We start from the raw sequence: 22,446 nt of genomic DNA, 5'->3' as shown, positions 1-22,446 counted from the left end.
AGTGAAGAGAAAATCTCTCGTGACGTGTCCATTATATACCGGCGGATGTGTGGGAAATAACTACCCAGTATAGACAGCCGGTTGATATTCTCCATCTTCGTCCACTCTACTCTCGCGCATACATCCTGCAAGGAGCACTTCAGTGCAGGGCGCGCAGCTTGGCTGGTTCAAGCAAGGCAGAGGCTGCTATTTGGGTATCCCTGCCAGGTCTCGGTCTACGGCTGCCTTTATCACAATGGTTGAAGCGCGGCCTTCCGCACCGGATGTGCGCGAGCGATACATCTCCGGACCCAGGCGTCTCGGATCCTATCGAGTTCAGAAAGCCGGTCAACAGAATGCAGAAACCTGTGACGGCGCACGGAGCCAAGGCATTTTCGGTTTCATCAAAAAATCACGCAAAGAAGCTACGGAGGTCCCCTTGTCTGTGGCTCCTGCTTCCACGCTCAGTTCTCAGCAAGAGGGAAACTCTGATGCTATGTCGCTGCGCACGTTTGCCATGGTCGGTCGAGGTGCCTCGGATCCTTTGCTGGCGGAGAAAACCACGCCCAGCACGCCAGAACTCTCGTCTACTCCACCTCCGCTTCCCCCCAAGGATCGCACGTACGACACGTATCGGGTGCGTACAGTGGACTCGTCCTCAAGCTCTTCGTACGGGTCGCAAACTGCGACCGTCACTCCGTCTTCAGTTCGATCGGTTTCTATGGACTCGGCAGACGCGATTGTACCGGGTCGCCCGACCAACAGGAATGCAGAGGATCGCCAATCGGTCAAGAGCTTGCATACGGAAATCTCGGTTGCCGGAGAGTCTACGGAGTCCTTGCCGTCTACTCCGGACCTGACGAGAAACCTGTCGATGATGCTCAAGCAGCTAGTTACGCTCGGTCGCGAGATCAAAGAGAGTCGGAAGCAGGAACGCGTCCTTGTCGCACAGCCTGGTCTCCCTAAGGTCATCGTCACTCCTCCAACAGACCCAATCCCAGATGGCGAAGACGAGCTAGCTTCTCCTGTGGACTTTGAGCGCTCCTCTCTGAACGCTGATACGGATGGCGCGCACCAAGGTATGAGTAACACCCCATCTAACAATGACCCAACCTTCGACGGCGCTCCTTCGTCCAACGTGTTACCCCTTGAAACGCAAGAACTTTCTAGAAGCAACAGTCCGGCGATCGACGGACGCCACTCATGCACGCTGGCGATTCCGGATGTCAACTCGCTACGCCCTTCGGCTGTCGACCTCGTCCTGGAGTCTCACGAGCCCAGCGCGACCGTGCAATCGGCACCATCTGTGACGTCAATGGAAGCCATCGATTGGGACTCGTTGCCCCTTCAGCCCACCTCCCGCTTTCCTCGTCTGCGCTCATTGGCTTGCTTTTGATCTCGCCATCCGGCATTCGCGGAACCTTCGCCTCGTGTTGTTATACCGCATCTTCGACTTGTACCACGCTGTGACTCTTGTACTGTCGCCGAATCCTCATCGTATGATATCCGCATTTTCAGTATTGTCCGAGGACGACGGGAAAGACGCCGACAACATATATCAGTGAACCGTACGCTAACCTGGAGGTCAAGTCGCACCATCTCCCCGCGCCCTAGCACCATGGCCACAGAACTGAGAGACGTGGAAGCTTTTGTATTTGATGTCCTTGGGACTGTAGTGAACGTGCATGGGACGCTTGTCCGCGAAATTCGGGGTTTGGCCCAGACGCATGGTCACAACACGGATGAAGGTAACGTCCTTCTGCTTCCTCCAGGGTCAACGCAAGTGGGACTAACCCTGACTTAACGCGCAGACTGGGCTGCGTTCGCGTCGGAATGGACTGTTGAATATGACAACAAAACGTGAGTATCGAGTCGTACGATTTTCTCATCAGTTTCCAACATCGTACCATATAGAAAGAATATCGCGAAAGGTGACTGTGGACCATCGAATCTCGACGTGTTGAATCAACAGGTTAGCGATCCGCGTCACCATGAGCACCAAGTGGCTAGTTGCTTAAAACGACGGATGGGAAAGATCCTTGCAGGGATGCTCAGTTCTCCACGATGGAAACACCTGGAAGACCTCTTCGAAGAACGCGAGCGGAGAGAACTCGGGGCCCTCTGGCATCGCTTGGACGGTGAGTCTACGTGCTAGCCTCGTCCGCGCGTTGAATCATTCAGATGCTGTAGGTTGGGGTGACTCGTCGCCGGGATTATACTCATTGAAGAGGCACTACCTGATTGCGACGCTCTCCAACGGCAATGTTCGACTTCTGGCAGACATTGTACGTCAGATTCCTCGTAACCAAGATCCCTTGATCAACCAATTCTAGGCGAAACAAGCCGATCTACCTTGGGATATCATCTTCTCCGGAGAACCCTTGGGGTCATACAAGCCGTCAGTGGACTGTTTCGTTTTTTCTCTCCCGTAACGAAGACCTGATATACCGCGCACCACAGAAATCCCAAAGTATATCTCGGTGCAGCGCACCATCTCGGATTGCCCCCGAACAAAGTTGCCATGGTCGCGTCCCATGTGGAAGATTTACGAGCGGCGGCAACGCATGGGATGAAAACGGTGTACCTGCGCAGGCACACAGAGGATATTGATATCGTCAAGTTGGACGATGGTACGGAGGTCACACTACGAGATACAGTCAAAGCTAAGAAGGACGGCGGTGACATCGATATCGTGGTGAACTCCATCCCGGAGCTGGCGCGCATCGCCTACGCCTTCTGAATTTTCCACGTCTAGAGGATAGTCATCATTTGGGATTTGGGGCATGTTGTGCTATGTAGTGCTGACCCCGACGCACTGAGTGAAACAAGTCGGCAGTCCGATCAAGTCGGGATCCGGCTGTCGGGGTATGAAGGTAGCCGGACGCAACTTGTAATAACGCCTCTTGGGAACCGACCACCATGTCGTCGAACAGAACTCGAGACGCCAGCACCCTTAGACGTGGCTCATGCGCCTGCGGTGCGGTGCAATACGAGGTTAAGGGCGACCCTCGTTCTTGCTGGATCTGCCATTGTGGTCAGTGTCGAAAGAGCACAGGTTCCGCATTCAAACTGGCGGGCCTGTTCAAAGAAGAGGTACGCTGTTGCTGCATGGACGACAGCAGCTAGTCATGTCTCATACGACCGCCAGGACTTCTGTCTCACGCAGGGTGAAGACGTTGTGAAGACGTATGCGGACCCAAACACGGAGAGCGGCAAACCGATGCATCGCCTATCCTGTAGTCGCTGCGGGTCGCAATTGTTCGGGAGGAGCTACAACCTCAAGAATGCGCTGCTCGTATACGCCGGGTCGATGGGAGATGCGCGTGGCTGGGTTGTCCAGCACGAAATATACTGCAACCAACGATTTCCCTGGCTCTCACCGGTCCCGGGTGCGAGACAGCTACCAGAGGGGTGGAACAGCAAACCTCTGGAACGTAGTCGTCTTTGACCAAATCAGGGAAAGATGTCATGAATTCCACGATGTGATAACATTAATGAGAATGTCCAGGGTAATCAAAGGGATGCAGCGTGTCGTGAAGGGAGATATGCGTCTATCAGAATCGGAACAGTCCCCGCTTCTTCTTCTCCTTTTCCTTGGCTGAAGCCGTGGAGGCGGTGGATCCTGTGAAGGAGGACGACGGGCTCAACGGGACCGCGGCGGGTCGCGATGGTGCGAGCCGACTGCGTTCTTGAGGCGGCGGCTGTCGGACGGGAGGAGGGGCATCCTTGAGGAAGTATTTCTCGTCGTAATACTCCTGGAACGAACGCTTCGCGCGTGGATCCCGCAGACCATTGGGTAGGTACTTGGAGCCAACGCCACCAAGCTCGAGGACTTTGAGATCGTCGACGTATTGTCGAGGAGATGCGGTGTGTGTGGAACCTGAAAAGCGTGCAATAAGTGCCTGTACGTATGTGCAACATCGGTCTGCTTACCAATGATGATATCCTTGTTCAGGGCGCTCGAGAGCTGATACGCTTCCCGCATTTCGGAGTACGTCATCCCGCCGGCGACAAATACCATCACACGATTACGGTTGTCAGCGACGGTCGCAGGCCGCGCCTTGTTCCAGTTGGCCTTCTTGCTTCGTAATGATGTCGCCTGAGGAGTAGGTGTACGTGAGATCGTGCTTGCAACGTCCTTGACTGGCGTGTCCTTGACGTAGGGGAAGAGTGACTGATCTAAACGACCCGCCGCATGTTCCTGGAGGACGACGTGAGCTGGGCTATATACGACCGAAGCACGGATCACGCCCAAACCTCGAGAACTGTACGCAGCAGGGGCTTGAACCGCGAAAGATCATATTCGTCGTCTGTAGGTTTGTTAGGCTTCAGTTTCTTCTTCGTGTCCCGATCACCCGGCCCCTACGAGCAATCGTCAATAGCTCGTCGACTGAAAACAGGAACCAGCATATGGCGCTCACTCGACTGATCCGCACGCCGAGGTGTACAAGGGCGTTGCACGCATCCTGTTCTGCCAGCGATAAGCGTGCATGTTGATATAATCTCCTTCGATCTTCGTCCGGAACGCCGTCGCGATGTAGGATGTATAGGGCTATTATGCGAACCTTATTCGCGTTTCTGACAATTCGTGTCGGTCACACCTTTTCCGGGGCAAACGGATGCCAGACACTCACATTACTTCGCGGCTATCCAATATCGGTACCATCTCCTCGACGAGGTGCTTCGGAGTCTTCCCTTCTGCAGTGAGGCCTGTCGCACAGCACTGTTCCACATTCGCTACAACGGGAAGTTTGTCCCTCTCGAAGATCGCCATGCACTCTTGGGCCATGTTCAGATGCAGTGAGAACTGTGGTCCATGAGTACAGAGTTCACCGGCACCGAAGGCACACTAAATACCTTCTCTCGTTGTTCTTGATACTGCGGTAGGTTTGCGAGCATGTCTTTCATGTCGTTTAGACTAGCAGCTCCCTCCCTGAGCAGTGATAGTTCAGTAAAATCACAACAATATGGAGAGCGGAGTTCCACGTACCCTTTAAACCCGGCGTTCTCTTCCAAGAACTTGTTGAAGTCCGCCATGAGTTTGTCGATGGCTTCGCGCATGTGCATGTGCCGGACTTCGGTCCAAACCGAGTCGGCGTCGGACAGAGTGGCCGTCTTATCCTCGTGGACGCCGGCGGAGGACTGGAACTTGTACGTGTACTTGGTCCCGTCTTCTATCGGGAGCAGGTCGTTCGCCATCGCTTGGTACGTGAACTCGTGCACGAACGGCGCGATCATGTCCATGGCCCGGTCCGTGATGATGAGCGTTCCCCTCCCGCGCTCTGTTTTTCGCTGTGAGGGCTCCGATCAGCCACGTTCGAAAGGGCGGAGGGAAGGTCGGTGCGGAACGTACAGGGAAGTCGGGGTTGTTGCGTTTGTAGTCGTCCAGGTTGTCTTGCACCATGCAGGCGAGGAGCTTGGTGGCGAAGTCGGCTTCCACGGCTTCGAACTGGCGGGCCTGGTCGCCTCGAGCCAGGTTCGTTCGCCATCGCGTGGCGCCTTCCGGCGGGGGAGGTGGCCGTGTGGTGTCGTTCGGTTTGAGGGGGCCGAGAGGAAGGTGGTGGGAGGGGAAGTAGTAGCGGATGTAGGGATATTCGTCGAGGGTGATGCAGAGGTCCGTGATCTGCGACCGAGATGAGCGTTCGACGCGCGGACGGAGCCTTAGGTGTTTGCTTACGCATTTGCTGATGAACCGGAGGTCTTCTTCGAGGCGGTCGCGCGAGGTACGGAAGGCAGATTCGCTCCGAGGCGGACTGTACAAGCTGAAGAACATCCCGGGAAGCTTGAGAGAGAAGGCTTGCGCCTCGATCGCTGCATTCACGCGTCAGCATTATACTTCGCGTGCACACGAGACGATGCGCACGCCAGAAGTTCACGAAGAGCTCTTGCAGGGTTCTGAGGTACGGTTCGGCGGCAGAGGCTGTCAAGCGCTGGAACAGCGGTTCGGCTAGACCTGCGGAAAGATCGGCGTCGGGTCGCAGCATAACATCTCCGCTGTTTGACGTACCGTCGATGAAGAAGAGATGGGCCCCGGTGTATTGCTGCCTCCCCTCAAAGTCACGGATGATCCTGCCCACGTTCTCCGAGGTGGGCATCACCATGTATATCGCCTCGAACTGTTGCGGGTCTCGATTGGTCGTGATCGACTCGATGACTGTGCAACGGCCAGGCAGTGCGCGTGAGCTCCCGGTAATGCATGCGGCGCGTAGGGGAAGGTATACTTGCGAGTGACGTTCTCCTCCAGGATATCGAACTGCTTCAGGACGGCGTTGAGCAGCTTTTGCGAGTGCTCGTCGATCACGAGGATCTTCCATCGTCCGGGAGGGTTCACGGATCGGATCGCCTCGAGGAACTCTGAGAGAGGCCGAGGTTCGTCAGAAGATAGCCAGGCGTCTGGTAATCTCGCAGATGCGCACTTGTCCGGACCGCGGTGATCAGGGAGGACGACATGGGTGGACCGCGCAAACACGAGTAACCGAGAGCACAACAAGCAGGTTCAACGGAGAGCAGCCGCGGTGACGGCGTTGGGCTCGGCGCGAGATCAACCACGGCCGGTGCAGTGATCGGCCAGAACAGGCCTTGCTCGTGGTGCTCGCCTGCCGTCCGCGTCGGTGACGATACGTAGTTTACGAGAATGAGCACGCGGTTGTCATCTCATCAACGCCGGCGCGTCTTTCGTTTATCTGACGACACCTGCGCGCTGTCCACAAGGGAACAGCCAAGCACCGTGAGCTCACGCCGATGTGTAACCAAAAAAGTTCTCTAGATGCGGAACGGGACCGTCCCAGTCCTACAATATATAGAAGAGATATCGAAAAATGCATTAAGGAGACCAATAACATGCAAGAAGTTCGTGTCCATCGTGGTGATACGCGGCGCATCGCTCCGTCTATGCAAATCGTCATGATCATCGTCATATATAACCACGCGAGCTCTTCAGCCGACGGCGATGGGCTGTGGTAGTGCAGCCGAGTGCGAGGGCGGCGAGTCCAGAGACGGCGGCGGGGACGGGTACGACGACGGGTTCTCCGCCGTCGGGGGCAGTATTTTGATCTGCAGGCCGGCGGCATGCGACTGGTGGTGCGACGGCTGCGGGAGCTCGTACGGCTTGTAGCTCGCGGTCGGCGGGGGCTGCATGATCGACCGGCCGCGCGAGCGGCCGTAGGCACCGTACGCTCCGGTCGTGGCGCCCACCGCGCGGCTCTCCTCGGGCACGTATTCCGGCGGCGGGGACTCGCCGCCCTCGAGCACGCGCTGCTCCGCCTTGGTCGTCGGCAGACGCATATCGCGCACGGCCTCGACCATCTTCATCTTGTTCTCGCCCTTCTCGACGTCGCCCTTCGCGTTGTTGTACATCCAGAGGCCGAAGAAGGTCATGCCGATCCCGACGCCCTGGACGGGGTGCACCGACTGGTTGAACCAGACGATGGCGATGCAGATGACGGCGACGCGCTTGATGAGGGACGCGATCGAGTACGTGACGGGCGAGACCGAGGCGAGGATGATGAACGCGATGATGTTCTGCGCGAAGTGGACGGTGCCGTTCATGAAGAAGTAGTACGCGACGCCGTGCGGCGCCGAGTGGCCGTGGCTCGGGTGCGCCGCCTCCGCGCCGGCCATGAGCGACGGCAGGTCCGACCAGACCCAGATCGGGATCATGAGCAGGAAGGCCATGCCGGAGGAGTAGAAGAGGAGGTTGGTTTTGTCCAGCTTGTGCGACGAGGTCTGCCCGCCGGACGGCATGACCTTCTTGAAGAAGATGTTGGAGGAGACAAAGACGATCGCGGAGCCAAATGCGCATAGCAGACCGAGCATGTTCGACCCGCTCATATCGAAGGTGCAGGCGAGCATGACGCCGACGGTCAAGGGTAGCAGCGAAATGTACGTCTTGAAGGAATAGCTAACTCCAAAGAGGAGGGCATAGGCAGCTACGGTAAACAACGGGGATAGTGCCTATAAGTACGATGATCAGGACGGTCTATTCATTTATCTGCGGTTCGTGGGCGGTACTCGCCTTGATGGTGTGCACGGTAGAGACGGGTATGCGGGAGATCGCCATGCTGGAGAACATGTGGCCGCCCACTTGGAACATGCCCATGGGCAGAGTCGTCCTTATGATGGCTCGCGTTGGGGTCCGGAACCGGCTGAACCTGACGAGAGGCGACATGGCGATGATGCAGTACGCGGCGACGAAGGCGAACTGGACGATGGTGAGGGTGACGGGGTAGCGGAACTGGTTGAGGATGACTTTGCCCGTGTTGGACGAGAGCGCGGAGGTAGTGTACCATAGTCCGCAGAGGACGATGAATCGCAGCGTCGCGGGGGAGGGTATGGTCGTGAGCGAGGAGAGCTTCTCTGACGTCGACGTCGTTATGCTCGGCCGCGACTCCGCCCGGGGTAAATATCGCCTCATCCAGCGCCGTGCGGCGTGCCTCCACCGTTCCGTCCACGAGTTGTGCATGGAGAGTGGGGACATGGGCGTGACGGGCGTTTTGTGCGCCCACTGGGGGTTGGCATCAAAGCCCCTTGTTCGGTCGGTCGTCCAGGCCGGCTGCTGGTGCTGGTGGCGGTGGGGCAGCCACGGTTGGTCGACTCCGCTCATGGTCGGTCGATAGGCGAGAATATGTTAGATACAGGCGGGGGACGAAGGAGGGGAATGTCTAAAGGATGGAGCACATAAGAGGCCGTGGTGAGAGCAAACCCGGGATTGGGCAAATCAAACCGGCTCCATATGGCAACTTGCCCCCCGCCACGATCGTGGGTGAGCGCCCCCGTCGCCCTTGATACACCCAGGCAGTACGACTCCCGCACCCCGCCTAGGTTCCGCTCGCTTGCAACGCCGACGGTCGAAGCTGGACGTCTCCTATACGTTGTGAACGTCATACAGAACGCCAAACGATTCGAGACTGTCTGAAACCTGCGTGCCTGGGCGATCGTAAACCGAGCGGATAGTCCATATTGGCTTGTAGGCGGGTACCCAACGCATTCTCGACATTGCTCTACGATCGGCACGCGACATGGGGCGCGATCCGGAGGAGCTAACCTGCCTCAAACGATGCAGAAAAAGGCCGACCGCACGTCCCCGCGTCCTTCGATATCGCCGCCCAAATCCACCAATACAACCGTCCGACACAGTTCGACATGATCGTCTCGGTTAGTGCGGCCTCATGACCTCATGGCAGGCTAATACTGGCAGTTGCTCCCCCGATTCGGCGGTATCGCAGGATAGCAAGACGCCGACGAGGGCAGCTACGATCCTCCGCCCGCCTTGACGCCGCCTTATCGTCTGGTACAAGGTTATGATTCATCTGCGGTTGATGCGGAAACGACCGAGATGTACGGTATGTATCCTGAACATCTCGGCATGCCGTATTGGCGGGTATTATGGTACGGTATCTGACGGAGATAGCGTCAATCGCGACGCTGGACTTGTGCAATGATGGCCGGCCGCTCCTGGAGAGTCCGTCCTCATTCTGCGCCGGATGCACTGGGCCTTCGTCGATTTGTGGTCTACATTTGAACTCTAGCATGGACCGCTTTGAGGTACTAGCCAAACTACTCCCATTAAATAGATAAGCGCTCGCCATGTTGTATGGGCGCTTATACTTTGTTATGTAATTTTGCGAAGCGCTCGAGGCTGCCCAGCCACAAGCTCGTATCGTTCACTGGCCTGCGCTATACAGCAGCAACAACTTCGCCGGTATGAGTTTCAAAAAGAGGCACGTACCCTTGCTATCTGCATGTTACCGTGATCTCTCATACCACTTTGCACAGCAAACTCGACTTGCTCATCCGTGTCCGTTACCAGAACCCCCTACCTGCGCCACCATGTCCGCCCAAGCTGCTGAACATACCGACGGACCCCTCGCGCTACGCCAAGCCGGAGTTTACGGACGCTATCGCAAATGAGACGCCGCTACCCATGGTCGTAGACGCTGAGATGGGCATGCCGCTCGACTTGGGGCAATGGGAATGTTTATGGCAGGAGAACGGGGACGACTCCGGTGCGTATGGGCATATCCGCGTCTTCACCGCCATATTGCTTTCGGGTGCTGACGCGTTCATATCTGATTCAGAGCTCAACCCGGACCCGAATGATTTGCCCAAGCTCGACCCCAAAGACGAATTCCTGCTCGGCGACCCCGCGTCAGGCGCTCCGTACACGAACGGCCATGCGTCAGGACCCGCAACGCCGACACCCATCACACCAGCGAACGTGACATGGCTCCGACGGACGGAATACATCAGTCGTGAACAACGACCCGCCCATGCCCATGAACTGTGCGTGTTCCCGAGCAGAGCCGCTGCCCTGGTCCTCGGGCAGCATATACGCGCCTCTCACTAACGTCTCATCCTTCGCTGGGACAGAAAGATGGTGGTTGAGCCACAGATAGACGTCTCTCGCGCGGCCCAAATACGACAGATCGAAGCTTCATTCGCCGCCGCTTCCGAAGCCGACGAAGACCTATCTCGATTACGACACCCGAACAAGCCGAATGTCACCGCCGTCGACTCGTACGACGTGTTACCAGACGCAGAAATTTGGGCAAACACGTACGATCTGTTCCGGTTCTCGGAGCGGCCTGGAGATCGCCCACCGGACGTAAGTAGCCTCGGCGTGTGACCACAATCCGTACGGCACCGGTGCTTACGATTTCGGGGCTTAGGTGGAAGATCCTCGGTTAGACTGCGCGATATTGCGGCCTATGGAATCGGACGGAGAACACTTTTTGGCGTATTATCTCACAAAGGACGACGAGTCGGCGCTCGAGTTCAAACGGAGACGACTGGATCCTCCATCAGAACCCCACGATGTATGTTCCGATACCCGCACCGCATGGCCTCACACTAACGCCGGTCATCACAGCCGGTGCACTTTCAATTCGAGAGAGACTACGAGCTCCGCAAGATCGAACGCGAGGTGCCGAACGAATTCTTACTCGTCTTGGACGAGGGTACAGGAGAGGAGAACCTATACGGCGACGTCTCCGAAACGCCTACGAGACCGAAGGGCGCATATTACAAGAACATCGAGCGGAAGATGATGCTCAAGCGGAAGCGGCAAAACGTGGGTGATCTCCCCTGGCACATATTCGTCGGTCCGCTTACCGAGCCTTTTCTTCGCGTCCAGATACACGAAGCCTACGCGGACAAGTGGGATGTCGTGCGCGTGACGCATCAGCCGATGCCTCCGGACGACGAGGCGGAGTGGAAGGAGGCCGCGGCGGAGGTGAACAACCCGCAGTTCCTCAACCAGCTCATGGACCGGGATGCGGAAGGCGAGGTGGACGAGTCGCACGCCACGAACGGCGATGGCGGCCTCGACGTCGTCGGTGGGGCATAGTGGAACCACTCTGTTATTTCCTGCTCGATGTTACTTACTGTATTTACCTTCACGTTTTGTGACGCTTTATATGCTGGTCGTTGATTGTTTCACGCGTTCACGGCCGGGGACCCCCGATAGTGCACACACGGGGGCAAGCGAATGTCGCTTATCAGATAACTGCCGAGGTCGCGTTCGCTGAGCCCGTTAGCCTGGCTTCTGGCCGTCCGCGTTTCCAGCACATTCCCTCGGTCCCCACTCTTCGTTCTTTACCGTCGACGACGTCCACCCCAGCGACAAAGCTGCTATACCCATGTCCGCCGTTCCTGCTGAGACTCTCGCGACTGCCCCCGCGGCGATCACCGGCGCGACGACTGCGACTGCGCCCGCGATCCCGCCAGTGACGACATCCGACGCGCCCGACGCGGCTGCGGCGGACGAGCAGAAGAATGCGGCCCCGGAGACGTCGGCGGAGGCCTCCGAGTTGAAGACGACCGGGCCTGCGAAGGAGGACGTCGCGGATACGGCCAATGCGGCCCCAGCTGAGGACGCGGAGGCGAGCGCAGGTGCTGCACCAGCACCCGCTAAGGAGGAGACACCGGAGCCCCAGAACGCGCTGACGGAGAAGTTCACGGAGGAGGAATGGAAGGCGCTCAAGGAGCTCAGGGTACGTCGCGTCTTTGGAGGAGCAAACCTAAACAACCCCACTGACTCCTTTCTCAGTCGCAACTCCCGGATATCTTCGCCGACGCGTATGACAACAAGGAGGGCGCGAAGACGACGCCTATCACGATCTGGGGCGTCACCATCGACCCCCAGAATCCGACGTCCAGCGCCAAGGTCTCCGTCGTCCTCATGAAGTTCCTTCGTGCGCGCAACCTGAACGCGGCGGAGGCGAGGGAGATGATCCGGCAAACCCTGCGTTGGCGGGACGAGTTCAAGATCGACGAGGTCTTGAAGGAGGAGTTTGACCCGGAGGTGTACGGCAACATCGGTCACATATTCGGCAAAGACAAGCTCGGCCATCCTATCATGTGAGCCGCACGTACTTCTCTAGACTCAACGACGAGCTGACAATCACAAAGCTACAACCTGTATGGCGCAAACAAACAGGCGTTCGCGGATGTTCCGAAATTCATCAGGTACGTTAACTCTCGTGTTCAGTCGCGATGGACTACCATTCAATCCCATGTCCCTTGCAGGTGGAGAGTCCAGTTCATGGAGAAGGGCATTCAGCTCCTCGACTTTGAGACCGTCGACCAGATGGTTCAGGTCCATGGTGGGTCTCACCCACTCTCCCTCTTATCTCACTCGTTGATGCGCCCATCCAGACTACGAGGGTGTCGGCATGCGCGACCGTGACCAAAACTCGAAGAACGCCGCGAAAGAGGCGACCAACATCTTCAGCTCGCACTACCCCGAGTTCCTCGCGCCGAACGGCAAGTTCTTCGTCAACGTGCCCACGATGATGGCCTGGATCTTCTGGATCTTCAAGCCTCTCCTTTCTGCGGCGACGCTAGCCAAGATGCGCGTCGTAGGCAGCGGGCCAAAGGCCATCGGGAAGGAGATACTGCCCTTCGTGGACGCGAGTGAGCTCCCGAAGAGGTACGGCGGTACGGCAGAGGCCTTTTGATCGGAGTCGTAGTGCGGTTCTTAAACCGACATTTTCCCGATTTTCGACATCTTTGAATCTATTCTACAGGGTTCTTTTAGTTGACTTCCTTACCATGTCGTTCTTATTCAGTCTGATGGATCACGCGTTGGGGCGGACAAGGCAATATATACCGCGTGCGATGAATACACGTCTCGGTATCCCTGAATGACTAGTAGTTGGTGCGAGACGTGAGGGTCAATCCTCCGTGATCGATCTGCCAAAACTGTCTGTATCAGATTCCTTTCCTATTGGCGCATAATCGCGCGCTACGAAGGCAGTCCCGGAGTCGGGCCTAGTAGCGCTGGTACCGCCCCTGGACCTTTGAGGAGCCTGCGAGTCGATGATGCGCTTGCAGTCATGCCATACTCGGATGGATATGCTGTCCGCGACCGCAAACATCGATCCCTTTTCCGGATCGTTGCAGCAGGAGATGCCGTAAATACGTCGATCTCCTTCGAATTTCTTGGCGAAGAAGACATGCAGATGCTGGCGCGTTTCGGTATTCCAGACGTGCACGTTGCCGTCTGAAAGTGAGCAGGCATGAGCGACGACGGTATGCGGCATCCTGTCACGACGCACCTTTGTCGCCGCGTAAAACGTACTGATCATTTTGTCCCCAGAATGAGCCACGACCAACGAAGCGCGCCTCGGCAGCATAGGGACGGCGAGGAGTTATAGTTGGCATTTCACCTCCCTTTATGGATACGTCGAACAGTTGGGGAGGCTGTGTCCATGCGTTATAACTATCAATGGGACGAAACCGAACAAGAACTGCTGTTCACTCACCAACACATCGCAGTTTACTAAGAAACGAGTCCCCTTTGCGTTTACGACTAGATTACATATGTCCGTCAGGGTCGGGACAGCGGGCGCGGATTTTCCCGTCTTGGAATCATAAACTGCACAATACGGGGAGTAAACGTGAGCAACAACACAGCACATCATTGCTGCGATGCATACCTATAATCTCCTTCTCTCTCTTTGCACCGGTCCTCCGATGGCGATCGCGCTTCTTTGGGAGATAGGTGCCTACGATGACATAATACCTTGGGTCGGGAAACTGAGCGATCGATTGCAACGACAAGCGCGGCTTCGCGTCGGATTGTGTGTCTATCCTCTTTGAAGGATAAATTTGATCCCGGGGCCAGTGCATCTGATCCGATGCGGTATGATGACCGACGGTCTTGCCAGAACGTGAGTTGAGAGGTACGATTTTTTATGGGTTTGCTCACATATTTGTACACGAATGTGCCCTCTACGGAGAGGAATGCATTTTCCGCCGATCCGCCATCCCATATGATGAATTTCGATGACACCTTAAAGCTTGCTTCGAGTCTTGTGTTCGCCGGATCCTGTAAAGAGAGCTCGAGCAAAGTTTATGGACCATGGACCGTCCACTGACACGTGTGTCCCACAGAGACACGCCTGTACAAGATCTTGACAAGAGACGATTTCCAGAGGGTGACCTGTATCCGACGTCAAGGATAATACATCCAGTGGAAAATCTGATTCGGCCAACCATGCAGTTTGCAACACAAATCCTGCCGCTGGTACTGGCCCGTCTTTCGACTCTCGTGTACGTTTCGCAGGGTCCGGCATCTCCACAATCTGCCTGAAACACGGCTTCATGTCGACTTGCGACTGTTCCCTGATTTCATTATTCCAGATTCGAACACATTTATCCCACCTGAGGGATGCCGTGTTATCGAACGTTGCGTGCTATTTCATGAATCATAATGACGTACCCCGAGGATGCAAGATACCTGCCCTTGGAAGAGAAATGAATGTCGGAAGGGGCTTCAGAACCATACGGTAGGGGGATATTATGGGTAACGATGCCCTTGAAACCTGAGTAAATCTCCCTGACGCTATGGGAGGCATTGCTGCGGATGTCTTCTGATGCACTGTCATACGCCTCATCTTCCATGTAGATGTCAACCTCTTCGAGATCTTCGTGAAGGAGATCATCCGTAAAGAAGGGGACATCACGAGGCGGTACGGTCATAGCAATGACCCGGCAAATGGAAAGATACAACCATTGAACCCTATGCTTCTTCCACTCGCGTATACCTTTTCCAAAGGTCAGCTTCCTGTCCAGAACCAACCGATCGAATGGCAACCTACCGATGGTAGTGTGACCAGGCTGACTAAGCTGACTCACATTCTGACTTGGCGGGTTTGTGCCATCTTTTTCGAAGTTCATGGCAGCGCCAATGCGACGACTCATTCCAAGGAAGTAACGTGCCCGTCTTCCCCTTCGCATGCCTATTCAAAGTTCAGCATACGTCGCCATCGACGAGGTTCCTACTAACCTCGAAAGATGTTGATAAGCGCCAAGAGGCGATCAAACAGTGTATGTGTCGCGTCCCGTTCCGTGTTACCCTTGAAACGGTTATCTTCCTGTATATCATAGGTATCATTATGTTGGCTTTATTGCTGCCAATCGTTTTCGAGAACGTACGATGGCGAACCAGATCACTAGGGCTAAGAGAATCGCGACACTAACACCGGTAAATCCTAGCGTCACGCTGGACGTCGCAATGTGCTGGATATGTCATGTTAGACAATCGCCGTAAAGTCAAAGATTTCCCCACCTGATTAGATGAGAAGCCAAAAAGTACGAGTCCAGCTGAGAATGCGAGCACAGCGACAACGAGAAGGAACATCGGCAACCGCCTCAAACTGGAGGATATCCAACGAGGAAAGCGTTGCTCTGGATAAAGACTAGGATAATTAGTCAGCCTCGGTTTCAAGGCGTTGGCGCAAGTGCCTACCAAAGGTCCTCGTTCCATACCAGACCAATCAGACTAATGACCACTGAGACAATGCTAAGAACCAGGGAGGAAAACCAGAAAGCGTTCACAAAGTCCCACAACAGAGTGCGAGGCTGTGCATATGAGAGAGAAAGCGTCGTAGCTGCGATGCTCGCAAAGAGAGTAGCAACTGCATACGGCGGTCAGTATCGAGCAGTTCGGGCAGGATGGAAACATACCAGCCGTTAGGGCGACCAGGTAGTCATTCTGTGCGCACTTGGCAGTATCGAGACGAGGCAAGGTGACATTGCACAGTATGGTGAGCATCGTTGACAGGTTATCAAGATGAACCTCCATTTCTCCAAGCAATTCATTCAAATAGACGTGTACGACGTATTCTTGAAAGCGGTCTTTTTTTGGAGGTGCATCAGGACGACCAGGAAAAAGGGACATAACTCCGCGACGTACCCTTCAACGTCTCGCAATACCCTTGCCAATACTGGAAGATGACTTCAGTTCAGCCCGCGAAATAGCTGAGTGGGCATGCGACTGACCACTAGATCCTGTTCAAACAGTACCAAGCGCGCCTCCGTGACTGGCTCCCGGAGTTCGGGAATCTCCGTGAGACGGTCATGGAACTCAAGGATGGCTTCCGCCAGGAACCCTAACTGAGGAGGCCTCAGCCAACGGATGACTATGAGAGCTCGATGCGTACCTGTGCAGGTATGGCCTCCAACGTGAATCCTGTTTGGTCATACTTCAGAGTCGCCCTGAGGTGGAAATATTCACGCTTCTCCTCTCGCATCTTGATTTTGTGAGGGAATAACCTCGCCGCATTCTCTCTGAACAGGAACAGCACGACCTGCAGGTGATCTGAAAGGTGCGTTGCTGCGTGTAGAATAGCACCTCTTCGCGCGATAGAGCTGATGGTGTTGGAAAAGGTCGTTAACTGAGAACGTCAGCTTCAGGTTTGGTTCCGAGAAGGATGTCACTGGCGGCCACGTACTTGCTCTCGAATGTACTTCGCCCGTCTGTATAGGTACTACTGTGAACGGCAGATTCAAGGTGCCTCTGACAACGCACCGATTGAAGAGCTGGAACGTGGCCACGTTGGAGTCCGCGATATCTTGGATGGCAAGGAACGGTCAAACACCGAGGACGACCTGTGATCATAGTTTGCTTACCACGATCATGACCGTCCTCGGCAACCTTTTCTTGCGATGCTAACAAGCCTTGTCAAGCCAGCGATCTCCCTCGAAATCCTTGGACACATACGCCTCCATGACTCTAGCAAATCAACCAATGTCTTCTCTTGGCCAATAGTCAACGTTGCGCCAAGCGCGTTGTTGTCCCCGACGATGCTACGAGGTGGTGCCTCTGAGACGCCCCCGTAGCGCATGGTGACTATCAAACATTAGTTACTACGTCTGCGGCAAGGACGATACCGGTTCAACGTACGAGCTGAAGTTTCGCGTTCGTGGTGAGTATGATGCACAAGAGTGTCAAGCGCGGCAGTTTGTAGCAGGCGACCTATATATACGGTCCCATCGCTTCGAAGCTGAAGTCAATAAGCACGCCTGGTCAAGAGCCTCGCTCTTGCGTGCACCTTTCTGTGTCGATCTGTCAAAAAGGCGCAAGGCGAACGCGTATAGCGGGTATCCTTCACGATCTGCCAGTTTTAGAAGCCAATTGAGAGTGAGTTCACGTTGGCTTCGAAGTCCTATATCCTCAGTGGGAACTGGCCGAGCCGAATCGCTCAGAAGCGGGACCGTTAAATGGGCGCCTCCGACATCGCAATGCCTTCACGGCTATCACAGCAGACAAGGACACTGCCGCAGCAGATTGTAATCGTCCGGAAGGGTAAGAATACTCCTACAGACAGTCGTATGTGTGTTCGAGGTGCATGCTTTCTGCATGCATACGGATGCGCGCACTGTGCGGTTTCCTATCCGCGTGTGTGGAGCAGTTATCGGAGGCTGGCGATGTAATTCCCGAGGTGTATTTGCACTGAACCCCATCTCGACTAGACCTTCAGAGAGCCCTAGTATGTGCTTGGACGTCTTAGGATCGCTGGAAGAGGTAGGAGGTCATGACAAGGTGTGGTACGGTCGATTCGAGGTTCGCACGCGCTACATAGCGCCCGTCCCTCTGTGCTTCGCCGACATGCCCTTGACGGCAGATTCTGCACATCGACCAAGGACTCAAGGATACCACGGCTGTTCCAGTGTTGATACTGCCTGCCTTCCTACGTACCACGTACCATGCCTTGAACGTCTTCAACATGGCAAGCGGCCTTCCTGGGCGTCATTAACGCGAGACGCAACCAGCGTTCGTCCCCCGCGCCAATCTCGTCGCCTCCGAGATCCTGCCCCGCCTCTACCTCTCGGACTTCCTCTCGGACTTCCTCACGGCCCTCGACGACAGCGAGCTCGCCCGACTCGGGATCAGCCACGTCGTCTCCGTGCTCCGGACCGCGCCGACCTTCCCCGCGCCCATCCGCACGCTACACGTCGAGATCGACGACGTCGCGAGCAGCGAGCTCGCCAAGATGCGCGTTGTAGGCAGCAGGTCAAAGGCCATCGGGAAGGAGATGCTGCCATTCGTGGACGCGAGTGAGCTCCCGAAGAGGTACGGCGGTACGGCAGAGGCGTTTTGGTCGGAGTCGAAGTGCGGGTATCTGGCGCCATATTTCCGATTTTTGACATATTTCAATCTATTTTACGGGTTCCTTTCAGTTGACTTCCTTACTATGTCGCTATTATTGACTCTGGATCACGCGTTAGGGCGGACAAGGCAATATATACCACGTTTATCGAAAATATATAGTAGGATCCAGGAGCAAATGTACAACAGCAGCCAACTGCAGTCGGTACGTGCAATTCAATCCGCCGTAGCGATACTTTTAATACTGTCGATGTCAGAACCTTTCCTATTGTGCGCCTTCGAAGATCCTTCGAGTTGGGAGATTCCTACCCCAGAGTGGAGTCGAATGGCACCCTCACTGCTTTGTTTGGGATCGAGCCAGACTCTGATGGATATGCTATCCGCAACCGCGAACATCGAACCCCTCTTGGGATCGTGGCAGCAGGAGATGCCGTAAATCCTGCGCTCTCCCTCTGACTTGTCGGCGAGGAAGGTATGCTTATGCTGGCCCGTCTCCGTGTCCCAGACGTGTATATTTCCATCTGGTAGTGCGCGGACATGAGCGGTGTTGGCTGTCCAAGTCCCAATCACAACTCACCTCTATCACCGCGTAAAACGTATTCGTCGTTCCGCCCCCAGAATGCGCCACGACCGGTGAAGCGTGCCTCAGCAGCATATGGAAGGCGAGGGATAATCACAGGTTCGCTAGCCTTCAGAGTTACGTCGAAAAGCTGAGGGGGCTGTATTCACACATAATCGTTGAGGGACGGAACTCACAGAGAGTTCTGCCTACTCACCCTGCCATCGTGGTTCACTAAGAGGAGAGTACCCTCCTTGTTGACAACCACATTGGAAATGTCCGTGAGCGTCGGGACAGCGGGCATTGATCTTTTCATCCTTGAGTCGTACACTACCAATGAGGTGGAATAAACGTGAGAAACAGCTAAACATATCATTGTTGTCATAATACCTATGATTTCCTTCTCTCGCTTTGCACCAGTCCGGCGACGACGGTCGTGCTTCTTTGGAAGATATATGCCTACGATGACATAGTACCTTGGGTCGGATAATTGTGCGATTGATTGCAACGACAAGCGCGGTTTCGTATCCGAGTTCAGATCCGTAGAAATATCGGAACTTGAAGAATAACTTGAAGAATAGACCTGCTCTCTCTTCCATTGCATTAGGTCCTCGGACGCGGTCTGAGAACCGATATTCTGCCAGCACTTGAAATGTGAGATACGATCTACAACGGGTCTGCTCACATATTTGTACACGAATGTGTCCTCTACAGAGAGAAATGTATCCTCTGCCGATCCGCCATCCCATATGATGAATTTCGAAGACATTTTGAAGCTTGCTTCGAGTCTTGGACTCATCGGATCCTGCGAACGAGAGTATAAACGGCGCCAAGGAACTAGCGAAGGGCCACTGACGATCGTGTCCCACAGAGATACACCAGTACAGGATCTTGACAGGAGTCGCTTCCCAGAGGATGACCTGCAACAGATGGTTAGACTGGCACATCCATAGAAATTAGACATTCCGCTCGCAACCAACCATACAGTCTGCAACACGAACCCTTCCGCAGATACTAGTGCATTTGGCGACTCTATTGTGCGCTTTGGAGGGTCTTGCATCTCCGCAATTTGCCTGAAATACGGCTTTACGTCATCTTTACCCTGAGCCTTACTTTCGTCGTTCCATTTCACGTTCCATATACGAACGCGCTTGTCCCAGCTGAAGTACGATTTGTCGGTGCGTCTCAGGTTGTGACATCTGGAAACGTACCCAGAAGACGCAAGATAACTCCCTATCATGAGAAATTGGATATCAGCTGGGGCCACAGAGCTTTGCGGCAACGGGATGTTGTGCCCGACGATGCGTTTGAACTCCGGGCTGATATTCTTAAGGCCATGGGAGGTACTGCTGCGGGAGTCCGCCGACACACTGTCGTACGCTTCAACTTCCAGGTCTATATCGACCTCACGGCAAGGGAAGGAGGGGTCGTCTGGAGGCGGTATAGCCATAGCCATAACTCGCGTGATGCTACGGAGTAATTCATAGTAGAATCCGCATTGATGCGGGACGTCTTTTTGATTGTCAAACTCCTCACCCTGATCCCAAGGCAAATAACGACTTGCCTATGCTCCTATGTTCACGTCCTGCGAGTTGATTTGGTGGCGTACTTTCCGTAGTGGCGTCGCTATTCTCAGCGCTTGGGACATCCCCAATGCGACGACGTATGTCTGATCAGTAATAAACATGTGATTCTGATAATGAGGGAGCTGGCACCAACCATGAAAAGCACCGATGGGAGCCAGAAACGGGTCAAACAATGTGTGCTTTGTGCTCCGTTCCGTGTTGCCTTTGAACCTGTTGTCCTCCTAAATGACACAGTCATCCATATGTTGAATAACATGCTCTGAGTTGCAGGGACCCACAATGGCAAACAATATTACCAGGGCCAGCAGAATCACGGCACTGATGCAAGTAAAGCCTAGTGTCAAGCTAGATGTGGCAACATGCTGCATATGTGTCAGACGAGTACCATATAATCGAGTGTTCCCTTACCTGATGGGACGAGAACCCGAAGAGCACAAGTCCTGCTGAGAACGCGAGCACAGCAACGACGAGGAGAAACATCGGAAAACTCCTTAAACCGGAGGATATCCACCGAGGAAAGCGTTGCTCCGGATATAGGCTGCGTTCATTAATCAGAGGTGGACCCGAGCCGTGTCATATGAGCGCCTACCACAGGTCTTCATTCCATACCAGGCCAACTAGGCTGATGACTACTGAGACGATGCTGAGCACCAAGGAAGAAAACCAGAAGGCGTTGACGAAATCCCAGAGTAAAGTACCATGCTGTCCAGAAGAAAGCGACAAGGTTGTGGCCGCAATGCTTGCAAATAGAGTTGCGACTAAATATAGGAGTTATTATCGAACAATGCGAACGATGAAATGATATACCAGCGGTGAGAGCGACCAAGTAATTATTTTGTTCGCCCTTCGCAGTATTCAAACGGGGCAAAGTGACCTTGCACAATGTATTGAGCATTGTTGTCAGGTTGTCAAGATGGATCTCCATTTCTCCGAGCAGTTCGTTGAGGTAAACGTGCACAACATATTCTTGGAAACGGCCTTTCCGGCGAAGGCGCATCAGTAGAGGATCGGGCGGGGAAGATTTTTACCCGACCTACCCTTCAGTGTTTTACAGTATCCCTGCCAATACTAGGAGCATATCTCAGGTAAAGACATCAAGTCCTTCAGTGAATATGTATAACTGACCTCTAGATCCTGCTTGAATAGCATTAAGCGCGCATCCTTGGCTACCAATCGAAGTTCGGGGATTTCCGTGAGCCGATCATGGTACTCGGTGATAGCCTCCGCAAGGAAGCCCAACTGCTCCGGGAGACATGAGCGAAGAACAGCAACGGGGGCTGGATACGCACCTGTACAGGTATAGACTCCAACGTGAAGCCGGTGTTATCGTGTTTCAGGGTCGCTCTGAGGTGGAAATATTCGCGGTTCTCTTCCCGCATCTTGATCTTTTGCGGGAACAGACTTGCTGCATTCTCTCGGAAGAGGAACAATACAACTTGAAGATGATCAGAAAGGCGCGTTGCGGCGTGCAGGATGGCTCCTCTTCTCGCAATGGAACTGAGGGTGTTGGAGAATTCCGTCAACTGATCAAAAAAAGCTTCAAGTCTTGCTGTCATGATGGGGAGTTCAACCACAAACTTTCTCTCTGATACCTTTCACCTTCCTATATATACGCTATTATGAGTGGCACAATCGACCTGTTCCTCAGAACTCACGTATTGAACATCTTGAACGTGGCCACATTCGACATACCGGCTGAAGATATGTGAGAGTAGTGGCTACGACACGTAAGGATGTCAATGGTTGCAGCCTCGTCCAAGCATATTATATACCGTCGTGACACCTTGACAGCAGTAGAACATGCACATCTGGTCAGGGACCTTGCCTGAATACAGTCTGCCGTCAAGAAGGCGCAAGGCGTTCATGATGAGCGGAAACCACGGGTGCAAGAGGGCACTCAGGCGGTTGTCCTTCATGATCTCCCGTTG

The 22,446-nt window shown here is 54.7% G+C and overlaps 9 protein-coding genes across 9 annotated transcripts; 4 read left to right on the top strand and 5 right to left on the bottom strand.

Annotated features, from left to right (window-relative positions):
* Positions 1-235: 235 nt before the first annotated feature.
* PUNSTDRAFT_133372 (uncharacterized protein) lies at positions 236-1,375 on the top strand (the record flags this gene model as incomplete). The annotated part of the gene is made up of 1 exon (XM_007382794.1): positions 236-1,375. One exon carries the CDS (start codon positions 236-238, stop codon positions 1,373-1,375), a length of 1,140 nt encoding a protein of 379 aa, XP_007382856.1.
* A 17-nt stretch (positions 1,376-1,392) lies between these two features.
* Positions 1,393-2,719, top strand: PUNSTDRAFT_101463 (haloacid dehalogenase; the record flags this gene model as incomplete). Its single annotated transcript, XM_007382793.1, has 7 exons — positions 1,393-1,727; positions 1,791-1,839; positions 1,894-1,951; positions 2,015-2,117; positions 2,170-2,264; positions 2,313-2,377; positions 2,440-2,719. Exons 1-7 carry the CDS (start codon positions 1,598-1,600, stop codon positions 2,717-2,719), a joined length of 780 nt encoding a protein of 259 aa, XP_007382855.1. The 5' UTR covers positions 1,393-1,597.
* A 184-nt stretch (positions 2,720-2,903) lies between these two features.
* On the bottom strand, positions 2,904-6,604 carry PUNSTDRAFT_51816 (Sec1-like snare protein). The gene is made up of 14 exons (XM_007382792.1): positions 6,396-6,604; positions 6,205-6,333; positions 5,987-6,133; positions 5,843-5,932; positions 5,657-5,790; positions 5,333-5,602; positions 4,970-5,271; positions 4,837-4,912; positions 4,614-4,786; positions 4,401-4,557; positions 4,237-4,341; positions 3,913-4,180; positions 3,126-3,859; positions 2,904-3,070 (listed from the first exon to the last, which is right to left on the bottom strand). The coding sequence occupies exons 1-13, from the start codon at positions 6,427-6,429 to the stop codon at positions 3,534-3,536; spliced, it is 2,211 nt and encodes a 736-aa protein (XP_007382854.1). The 5' UTR covers positions 6,430-6,604; the 3' UTR covers positions 2,904-3,070; positions 3,126-3,533.
* A 175-nt stretch (positions 6,605-6,779) lies between these two features.
* PUNSTDRAFT_120024 (TPT-domain-containing protein) lies at positions 6,780-8,519 on the bottom strand. The gene is made up of 2 exons (XM_007382791.1): positions 7,994-8,519; positions 6,780-7,932 (listed from the first exon to the last, which is right to left on the bottom strand). The coding sequence occupies exons 1-2, from the start codon at positions 8,453-8,455 to the stop codon at positions 6,916-6,918; spliced, it is 1,479 nt and encodes a 492-aa protein (XP_007382853.1). The 5' UTR covers positions 8,456-8,519; the 3' UTR covers positions 6,780-6,915.
* Positions 8,520-8,798: 279 nt separating this feature from the next.
* PUNSTDRAFT_51814 (uncharacterized protein) lies at positions 8,799-9,536 on the bottom strand. Its single transcript, XM_007382790.1, has one exon. It carries the CDS (start codon positions 8,996-8,998, stop codon positions 8,843-8,845), a length of 156 nt encoding a protein of 51 aa, XP_007382852.1. The 5' UTR covers positions 8,999-9,536; the 3' UTR covers positions 8,799-8,842.
* Positions 9,537-9,672: 136 nt separating this feature from the next.
* On the top strand, positions 9,673-11,395 carry PUNSTDRAFT_51813 (uncharacterized protein). The gene is made up of 7 exons (XM_007382789.1): positions 9,673-9,698; positions 9,754-9,983; positions 10,056-10,260; positions 10,348-10,582; positions 10,647-10,793; positions 10,847-11,047; positions 11,111-11,395. The coding sequence occupies exons 1-7, from the start codon at positions 9,682-9,684 to the stop codon at positions 11,321-11,323; spliced, it is 1,248 nt and encodes a 415-aa protein (XP_007382851.1). The 5' UTR covers positions 9,673-9,681; the 3' UTR covers positions 11,324-11,395.
* A 490-nt stretch (positions 11,396-11,885) lies between these two features.
* Positions 11,886-12,935, top strand: PUNSTDRAFT_33877 (CRAL/TRIO domain-containing protein; the record flags this gene model as incomplete). The annotated part of the gene is made up of 5 exons (XM_007382788.2): positions 11,886-11,969; positions 12,026-12,336; positions 12,388-12,444; positions 12,505-12,581; positions 12,634-12,935. Coding segments are annotated over 5 exons (831 nt in total), but the record flags the coding sequence as incomplete, so codon positions are not given.
* A 1,766-nt stretch (positions 12,936-14,701) lies between these two features.
* Positions 14,702-17,108, bottom strand: PUNSTDRAFT_143097 (uncharacterized protein; the record flags this gene model as incomplete). Its single annotated transcript, XM_007382787.1, has 14 exons — positions 14,702-15,026; positions 15,081-15,221; positions 15,269-15,356; positions 15,418-15,501; positions 15,551-15,680; positions 15,731-15,899; positions 15,949-16,119; positions 16,178-16,208; positions 16,264-16,377; positions 16,425-16,658; positions 16,716-16,740; positions 16,793-16,835; positions 16,894-16,932; positions 16,985-17,108. Coding segments are annotated over 14 exons (1,716 nt in total), but the record flags the coding sequence as incomplete, so codon positions are not given.
* A 977-nt stretch (positions 17,109-18,085) lies between these two features.
* Positions 18,086-22,208, bottom strand: PUNSTDRAFT_133366 (uncharacterized protein; the record flags this gene model as incomplete). The annotated part of the gene is made up of 18 exons (XM_007382786.1): positions 18,086-18,422; positions 18,831-18,894; positions 18,951-19,092; positions 19,150-19,262; positions 19,789-19,852; positions 19,918-20,092; positions 20,144-20,401; positions 20,469-20,601; positions 20,652-20,739; positions 20,797-20,880; positions 20,927-21,056; positions 21,108-21,276; positions 21,326-21,496; positions 21,556-21,586; positions 21,644-21,757; positions 21,808-22,041; positions 22,097-22,121; positions 22,174-22,208. 18 exons carry the CDS (start codon positions 22,206-22,208, stop codon positions 18,086-18,088), a joined length of 2,367 nt encoding a protein of 788 aa, XP_007382848.1.
* Between the last annotated feature and the right edge of the window lie 238 nt (positions 22,209-22,446).

This window comes from Punctularia strigosozonata (assembly GCF_000264995.1).
Source record: "Punctularia strigosozonata HHB-11173 SS5 unplaced genomic scaffold PUNSTscaffold_5, whole genome shotgun sequence".
NCBI classification, from domain to species: domain Eukaryota; kingdom Fungi; phylum Basidiomycota; class Agaricomycetes; order Corticiales; family Punctulariaceae; genus Punctularia; species Punctularia strigosozonata.
The sequence above is the reverse complement of the archived record's forward strand: the minus strand, read 5'-3'. Positions and strand labels throughout refer to the sequence as shown.